Source organism: Uranotaenia lowii, chromosome 2 (assembly GCF_029784155.1).
Source record: "Uranotaenia lowii strain MFRU-FL chromosome 2, ASM2978415v1, whole genome shotgun sequence".
Lineage (NCBI taxonomy): Eukaryota > Metazoa > Arthropoda > Insecta > Diptera > Culicidae > Uranotaenia > Uranotaenia lowii.
The window spans coordinates 225713942-225723547 of NC_073692.1; the positions used below are offsets into that span (position 1 = coordinate 225713942).

A 9606-nucleotide genomic window follows, 5' to 3' on the forward strand; every position below is an offset into this window, starting at 1 on the left:
TCAAATAAAATATAAAATTTATCGATCCACTGTATTTTATTTCAAAATATCATGATTGCATGTTTTAAAAATAATAATTTTTTTCCTATAGCAACAATTTTTCGCTTTTGTGCTTTTCTTTTCCCTAAAAATTCCTCATTATTCTAAACAAATTCCATTTTAGTATTCTAACATAGTTCGAGTCGAACAACAAACTTTCTAATCTGAAATTTGCTTGCTTGCTTGTATACGGGAAAGAATTGCCATTGAGATGGCCAAAATGATGGATTCATTACAATTTGCCTTGAGTAAACGCCTTTTTGAATTCTGAACGAAGCTGATAAAGAAAATTACATCTGAAAACCTTGCGCCAGTGCGTTAGTATTAGTGAAGGGGTGTTCAATCAACAGCCTAATAGAAATCGATCGAAGTCAATTGAAAAAAACAGCTGATCAACTGTCAATCCATTTCAATTGATTTCGATTGGGTTTCGTTGAACACACCTATGATTGATTTTAGTTAAAATTTGTGAGAAGTTAGTAAAACACAACAAAATATTTATAGTCTCCCGAAAGTGCGTACAAGTGGAAAAACGATGAGCTGTAGTTTCATCAGATTGCGCAGGCAGGTTTACCATAAAACCTCATGTATTATCCATGAAAAACAACAAGTTTCATGTTGGTTCTTTAATCCTTCTGTTTTTAAGAACTAAATTCATTTAAATGGACTTTTCATGCAATAAATGATGAAAAACCTTGTTTACCACCATAAACATGAAGAAAAACATCATTAGAAGCCAGTGTATTTTTGAGAAAGATTGGCATGGGCCATCTCACCCCGCTGGTGCGTCTTGTGCAGCTTTCCCCTACTTAAGTTCTTAAGAGCCAACTGGTATGGCGATTTTCTGAGTGCAAAATGATTCACACTTCTGCTGCTCGCCGATCGGCGGTCTTCACTTAAAGTCCGTTTTTATGCTCCGGAACTACTTTCCGGACGGTCATCCCGTTCGAAGGACCAAATGTTTTGGAACCGGAGCACTTTAGGAACTAGATTTAGAACTCGCGATTAGTTTTAACTTAACTTAAAAAAAGACACCTGTATTTTCGGTTCGATTGGGGTTTTATAGTCATTAAGATCGAAAATAAAGGTGTCGTTTTTATGTTAAATTAAAGCTAATCGCGAGTTCTAAATCTAGTTCCGAAAGTGTTCCGGTACCAAAAGACTTCCTCTTCACACGTGAATTGTGAATGTTGATTATAAATGTTAAACTTCTCAACGAAGTACTTAATCCAACTTGGAGTTCCTTTTATTGTGACGCAAATTAATTTTTTGCGTCTGTTTTTGATCGATTTTTTCTTATATAAACAAATTCTCTTTCGCAACTCTAGTAACACTCTAGCAACGCTAGTAACACTTTTCAACAGTCTTTTGATTCCAAAGAATAAATTACAGTCTGTTTATTCATGTTCAAAAACTTGATTCTGAACGGTATTTTGCGATGTTGTGGTATTGAAAAAAACTGGGTATGCAACCTGTAGCAAAACTTGATTTTTTTATCACATGTCGTAATTTCACAACTTTTTTGCAGTTTTTGCAGTTGCATATTTAGATTGTAATTTTCTACACAATGAAGCTGCATTTACTAGCTTCCAGATCAACCCATAAATTTTCAATCAGTAAGTTTTTGAAATTTTTCAAAATTTACACTTTTTTCATAATATTTTTTACATCGATAAAAAAAAATGTTGAAATTTTTTTTCCTCTTTTACCGTTCATTTTGTGTGATTTGAATTATCAAAATTACGGACGGAACGGATAAAAATCACTTGAGAGCAGTACAAGCTCGTGGAAAAATAGCTCCTTTTTCCAGTAATTTTATTTATAAATTTATTTTTTAACAGCTTCTGGAATGAACTAGAATTATTTATTTTAATTCATGAATTTATCCAAAAATATAACTTACTTTATTTGTAAATAAATTTGTGTAAATTTCAGTTTTGTAACTCACTAAATCCTATTTTTCTATAAATTTTTTCATTCAACCCAGTTTTAAAAGATATTTTATCTTGAATGAGTATTCCATAAAAAGAACTTAAATGTGTGTTCAACAATACTCAATATTTAGACATTGTTAAACAAATTTGGATATTTTTATCATTTTCAACACGGGAAAATTTATCAATGAGGTTCCTAAAAAACTGCATGCAGTAAGTTCAAAGTATCGATTCATCAAATCTCTGGGCAAGGGCCATTCCTATAATTAAATTGACCTTTATACTCTACCCTAGTTTTTGCGTTTCAGTTCTGAGTTTGGTGTTATTGAAGTTTTCGAAAAAGTGTCATGACTGTCTACTTCATACATTAAATTAAATAACAATTTGGGTTCCATTATTCCAAGTAAGATAAGTTAAAGAAATGAATTCATCTTACTTGGGAGGCATCAAAACGAGTTATTTTTCGAATACGGAGAAACAATAAAAACAAACGTTAAATATGGTCTTATAATGTGTTTATTTTATTCATTTCTATACTCATGGTCAAGACTTCTCTCTCTGAAATGGTAACAAAGATGTAAAATTTAACAATTTTCAATCAGTAGTATGTACCTATGTATACAGCTCGAATGGTGCCGATCTGCTGAAACTTTTACAGAACACCACCCTTTCTTCGTGCTTTCAATCACTTCGTTTCCGATAACATGATTCTCTTTCAGAATTTAAAATACAATAGATTTTTTTTATTTTGATTCATAATTTTCAATTTAAAATAAGTTAAACCTCTATATTCAAGATTTTGTTTGCTTTCAAAAGCATTGCTATTGCTTACCAATCGTCTGTAGATCTTTTTTTCTTATTGTCTCATTCCGGTTGAACTTCCAAATCCGGGAGCTTATCCCTTTTCTATCCGATTGGTCTTCCATAGATCCTTACTCTTACCGGTCATCCTTAGTTTACTATCACTCGGTTCTGCTTGTTCAATGTTTTTTGGTGTATCGTCTTAATTCTATAGATGCTTGGTTGGTATAATACTTTGTTGCTTAGTAAATCTAATGCTTGTATTGGAATGAGTAGAAAATACTATAATCATTGTTGTAGGCATTTATCATTTCATTTTTGTTGCTATAGCTTCAAATCGATCGACGATTACGGCTAAGCCGAAACAATGTTTAGTGTAAAAAATTACTAAATGTTTTATGTTGCTAAGGTTTTGGTATTTATGGTTTTTTTATTTGTTGTTGTTATCATGTGTCCGATGCCCTCATAACAACTCAACAACGTCAACAGACACACTTTTTCAGGCTAAAAATCACAAAATATATCACAAACTTGTTTGTCACTTTTGCCTCTTTTTTGTTGTTTTTAAATATCCTTAATAAAGCTTCAATTACCGATTCCGTCTCGCATCTTCAAAGATTAAAACTCGTGTCATGATGGAGCGTAGTAACAAGTTGAGATTCTAAAGTACGCATAATGAAAACAATCGATTAACGTGCCTATATGCTTAGAAGAGTTTAGTAGAAACAACTGGTTTGGTTCTTTAAATTGTATGCAGAGAAATTCGATAGCTGAGAAATACTGAAACACGGTACTTATTATAAATTTGCTCATTTTGGTTCAACAGCCATCGATTCGTTCATTTTGGTGTTACCTATTTGCTAGGGATTTGCTATATCTTATCTGTGCTGTGGTCGGTACAAACAGCATTCCAGCTAGTTTTCACGCCAAGGATCCGTTTCCCGGTACATCCGGTTAACGTTGTCGATCAGCAGCCGCTGTTGCTCTGGGTAATAGAAAGGAAAATAAGAAATTTTAAGCAAAATACTTTTAACAACACTATTATTTTCTACCTGAGTTGAGGTTAGCAATCACGCACTGTTTCATGAGAAACTCGTGGCAAAGTTCACGACTTAGTCCGAATGCGTGCATGTTGCACGTGAAGCTCCTGAAACGAAAATGTTAGAGAAAGTTTTTGATAATGTTAGACGATTTTCGAACACCGCTTATTGTTATTATCGGTAGATATTAGACTCAATAAAGGAAATACAGTGAACATAAAACAAAACATAAACAAATCTAAAGATTTCTAAAATTGCAGTTCAATAATCAAAAAACTACGAGACCCGCCAAAAATTTAAAAACGACGTCCCCAAACACGACGACAGAAACCGACTTCACGACGTCACCAAGAATGCAGGAAGCATGCTGCTATATAAAAACGATTCAAAATCTGACTCAAGTAAGTTAGACAGCCATCAGGAAAACCCACGGCGAAGCAATTGCAAGTTTTTCTAGTGTACCTGCATAAAAGTGACAGAAAATTTTGTAAATCTCCCATTCTAATTTGGTCACTTTATTTTTTTTTTTAATTTATTGAACTACTAAAGCGTTAAGAAGTTTTTTGGAACTGACTTTGTTTTCACCGATAAATATCAACCAAAACGATAAAATCTTTTTTTTCACACAATGTTCAGTTACAACTATGAAGAGCTTTGAACGAATAGCGATCTATTTATTTGAATACATACCAATAATGTTATGCTAAAAGATTAAAGTTCAAATTTCATGATACGTACTGTAGTTTGTGAGTGCATGAGTTTCAGAAAAGTTCCCAAGTGTATTTTTCTCAAACTTAATGCAACTTTCTGCTGAACAACTTTATCAAACGCGAATAACCAAAAGATGGTTAAAACGTCTCAAATAAAAAAAATTATCAAACATCGTAACTTAGTATCTTTGCATAGAACACAGAGAACAGACGTACAAGCTAGCGTACGGAACTTGCATAAAATTTCCAACGTCCATTTTGAACCAATTTTAATTTTTGGCTGAGCCACCAGATGTCTTCAAACACACCAAAGACAACTGTCAAAACCAAACTTAGAAAAAAAAAACAAAATTTTGGTCAGTTTTGAACAGGTCGTATTTACTGTTTGGCATATTTGAAGAAAATCCCTGTTGAAGTTTGGTGACACTTTCGACACGTTGAATAACGGAGAAATATCTTAAAAGTTAAACGCTATTTCTTTCAATATAGAAGTATCAAATTTGGAACAATGGGATGCAAACGCGATACTTGAAAGCAACCCGCTTTGAGATATCAAGAATCAGTTCTGATAGGTACCCCTGATCGTCAAGAATGTTCTTATTTGACTGGATATAGCCGATCACGATAACCATCCAATAAGTGAAAAAACTTATTCGAAAACTGTAAGTAATTTTGATTGCCTCAGTAGTGCAAAAATAAAGGAAGTGAAATTCTATCCAACCAAAGGGAACTCCTATTGCATTTATCTAGCAATAAATTACACCCGTCTATTTTAAAGCGCCATTAGTTTAATTATTAATGAGTTCATATACAATCACGCCTTTTCGAAAACTGGTCACTTAAAAATTTGATTTGTAACTTTTGAACGGCGCAATAGATGGCACTGTTTCAAGCCAATTTTCAACATATTATTTGGATGTCAGCATTTGAAACTTTACAAACTTTTTTTTAAAGATTTTTTGATTGAGCTTGTACGTCTGTTCTCTATGATATAACCGAGTGATACTTTTAGCATTGCAAGCAGTTCAATTAAACACGCAACACTGAAATTTGAAGAAAAACAATTACACGAAAAATAATAGAAAGGTAAAATTTACCGAGATAGCAAGGTGAACGCTCGTGGACTTCTATCTTTTCGAGGTGAAACTCACCTCACAGTGAGGTAAAGCGGGGGCCGGACATTCGGCCGAAGGCCGATAGGCCGAAAGATGCTTCTAATAACCATTCGGCCTAATGACCATTCGGCCTAATGACCATTCGGCCTAATAACCATTCGGCTTTACGACCTTTCGGCCTAGTGATCATTCGGCCGAATATCCTTTCGGCCTTGCGTCCTTTCGGCCTAACAGCATTCGGCTGGATAACCGTCGGCCGAATAACCCATTCGGCCTAGTGGCCTGTTCGGCCAGATAGCCCATTCGGCCTAACGTTCATCGGCTGAATGACCTTCGGCCGAATGGCTTTCGGCCTCATGACTTTCGGCCGAATGACCCAGCCTCAGGTATAGCTTACCTGAATCGACCTGGAAAAAGGTACAATTCACCGAGAAAAAGGTGAATCCAAAAAAGGTAAATCTTACCTCTTAGCGAGGTAGAATTCTCCTGAATTGAGCTGAATGAAAAAGTTCAGTTTACCTAGATAAAAAGGTAAAGCTTACCTCGTAGCGAGGTGGAGTTGACCTGGATGGGTCGATTCACGATGACGTATTCTCCCTTTTGTGGTGACAGTTCGCACGTCCTGTTTACAAAATTTTACGAACGTGAAATGGGGTGCGGCGAAATTTTTCGTGTAGCTGCACAATCAAGAAATTTAACTCAAAACTCAGTTTTTTTTAAAACGAACACAAACACATACAGGATTTCAATGAAACTTGATGTTTCCTCGAAGAGATTCCCTTTTTCTTAATTCTAAGCGTACATCTTTCAAGGATATGATGGCTAGCATCTTACAAATGCTAAAACCACCAAACCACAGAAAGTGTACTATGTGTGCCGTGACCGGGACTCGATCTCATACCCGCTGGCTTAGAAGACTGGAAGGCTATCCTCTAAGCCACGGGCTGCGGCACAGCTTAAGGCTGCGGCAGTTTAAGGATAGCAAAAAACCAAGTTCCATTTTGTGAATTAAATTTAGCGCAGTTTTTGGTTTCTCATGTTTATCTCTTTGGAAATTAACAGAAAATTGAAAATTCGTAAAAAAAATTCGAAAAGGAGGTTTGTTTATTAAAATGTTTTAAAATGTTTTCAAAACCCTTCTTTAACAAATTTGTTCTGGACCAACCCACTTTGCATTGAATATTCTGGGAAAGCGCGTCCACCTGAAACAAAAAATCCCATCAAATGTCCTAATGTGCAAACTTCTAAAGAATTTGAATGTGCCGAATCGATTGTCCGGAAATTTCTTGTATTATTTTGACCGGAAGTTGTAAAACAAATCCACATACTTATACGACAACACTATTCAGGGACAGAAGAATATAGTATAAAAAAATTCTCCGGAAAACATTCCGAAAGAAAAGGCTTCACTATTATAAATTTGTACGATATGATATGTTCGAGGAATAAAAATAACGTCAGATAAACCACTAATCACACTGACATGAGACTTAAAGTACAAAATTCCTCTCAGTTTTTGGCTAGAAGCCTCCTATTGGCGACATTGCGCGGCAGCAATTCGAGCATGAAAATTGTACTGGTATCGACATTTCCGTTAACTTTCGAGCAGCGCCCAAAATCGAAATCGAGTGTCCGGTCAGTTAATTTTTAAGTTAATAAATGGACTTACCAGCTGGATTTCAGCTGGATTAACAAACAAAATTATTGATTGTTCATTATTTGATATTTAAAACATCTAATTTTCTTTTTTTTATCCCCCTTTATCCCAAAATTGAGCTGAGAACTTTTGCTAAAAACGTGTGAATGAGAATTCAATGAGGCCCGTAATGTTTGCTTTGCTTCCTCAGCGTGTAGAATTGGAAAATAAGGAATCAAAACAGGAATCGCGAAGTGTCAAAAACAGTGAGGCCAGGCAGTGAGTGAATCGATCTATTGAGCTGAACAAAACTGTACAATTCATCTAAATCAGTGGTTTTCAAACTTTTTTCACTCACCGCCCCCTTATGCACAATTTCCGAGCTCAACGCCCCCCTGGGCAATTTTTTAGAAATCCTAAAAAAATGATAATCTGGATCGTTGAAAAACCAATAGGCTTTGTTGTTGTAAGACTTAACTCAAAATTCTTTTAAATTTATATGAAGCCCTCAGAGCCAAAGGGGTATTTTAAGTGTAAAAATGGTCGATTTTTATTTAATAATGTCAAACGATTCTTCATATTTCAAACTAAATTTCGTGATTTTTTTCAGATTTTTTTTAAATTTTATCTGCACGCTATTTCATTCGAAAGAAAAATGCAAATTTTCGAAAAATATATGGAAAATTGCCAAACATAACAACTAAAAACCGTGTTTTCTCGAAATTAGCTTCTATGTACTTATACCCTTTTGACTCCAAGGGCCTCAAATTGCTTCAAACCTTCAGTATTCTAAGTGAAGTTTCCGGGACAATAACTTAAACTAATTGATTAGTTCTTTAAACTTAAATTGTGGTAAACAGTATTCTATATTCACCATTAATTTGCATTATAGAAAACAAATTAATTACTGTTTAGCCGATGAATAACGTAAAAAATTGTATTATTTCTTAATATCTGAATTTGAGTCCTGTTCAAAGTTATGCAGCCTTCACGGATCTTAAAGTTTAAATTAGATTCTTATAACTTATGTTAGTGATAACCAAATAGATTAAAAGTTTATCCATTGCAAATGGCACTATTGATTTTTTGAATCGATTGAAATGAAGACGAACAAATAAATGCTTAGAATAACAATTCTCTTATCTTAAAAAATTCTGTCATATTTTCTTTCCAAAAAATCTATCATCAAATCACAGAAGGCGCAGATTTTTTCGAAGGTTTTTTTCAGTTTAGCAGATTTTTTGAGACAATACATTTTAAAAATTATCAAGCATTGATCAAGCAAAATAATTTTTTCCAACATGTTAAGCGTGTACAAAATCTGTTACAATTTAAAAAATCTTTTGGATACATTTAAAAAAAAAATTGAGATGCTGGAACAAAAATTTACTTGCAGCTCTGTAAATTTATAGATATTTAAGTCCTGAACCTGATGTTTCAATAATTTCATTCAACTAACTCGTTGTTATTTCAAATCCACGTTGTTTCGTGAAAATGTGAATTACGACTTTACCGCCCACCTGATCCCTTACAACGCCCGTCAAATTTCAGCCAGCACTAAACGCCCCCAAGAAGGCGATAGGGACCACTTATAAAACCACTGATCTAAATAAAAGTTACTATTTGCCGAACCCGTTTATTGGGTATAAGCTGTTTTGTCAATCAGGAACAATTTTTGCTTCGGGCCCAATATGTGGAAATCGGAATAAAGAGTGATACGGTCAAAATTTGGTCAAGGGAAAACGCGTGTAAATCAGTGAAATCGTTTATTTAAAAAATCAAATTAAATTTCTTTTTCAAGTTTTATTAGTATGAAGTCCACCTTCTTCGCCGCAGAAAGCCAGTTTGCCTTGCACTGCTGCTCGTCCTTAGCAATTTTTTGGTCTTCTTTAGGTTCCGCTTGACAATAGCCCAGTATTTCTCAATTGGGCGGAGCTCTGGCGTGTTGGGAGGGTTCTTGTCCTTGGGAACCACCTGCACGTTGTTGGCGGCGTACCACTCCATGGCAATTTTACCGTAATGGCAAGATGCCAAATCCGGCCAAAACAGTACGGAACAACCGTGTTTCTTCAGGAAAGGCAGCAGACGTTTATTCAAACACTCTTTCACGTAAATTTCTTGGTTGACAGTCCCGGAAGCTATGAAAATGCTGCTTTTCAAGCCACAGGTACAGATGGCTTGAAAAACCATATATTTCTTCGCGAACTTTGACAGTTTCATGTGCTTGAAAATATATGCTACCTTTCCCCTTCCTTTTGCCGTATAAAACTCCTGTCCCGGAAGCTGCTTGTAGTCGGCTTTGACGTAGGTTTCGTCGTCCATTACCACGCA

The 9606-nt window shown here is 34.9% G+C and overlaps 1 protein-coding gene across 1 annotated transcript in view; it reads right to left on the minus strand.

Moving 5' to 3' along the window:
* Positions 1-2471: 2471 nt before the first annotated feature.
* Positions 2472-9606, minus strand: part of LOC129747112 (uncharacterized protein KIAA0513) — a 65084-nt gene continuing 57949 nt past the window's right edge. The window contains exons 8-9 of the mRNA XM_055741145.1: positions 3827-3921; positions 2472-3759 (exon numbers count right to left, since the gene is read on the minus strand). Of these exons, the coding sequence (XP_055597120.1) occupies positions 3689-3759; positions 3827-3921 (166 nt within the window). The 3' untranslated portion in view covers positions 2472-3688. The remainder of the gene's footprint in view (positions 3760-3826; positions 3922-9606) is intronic.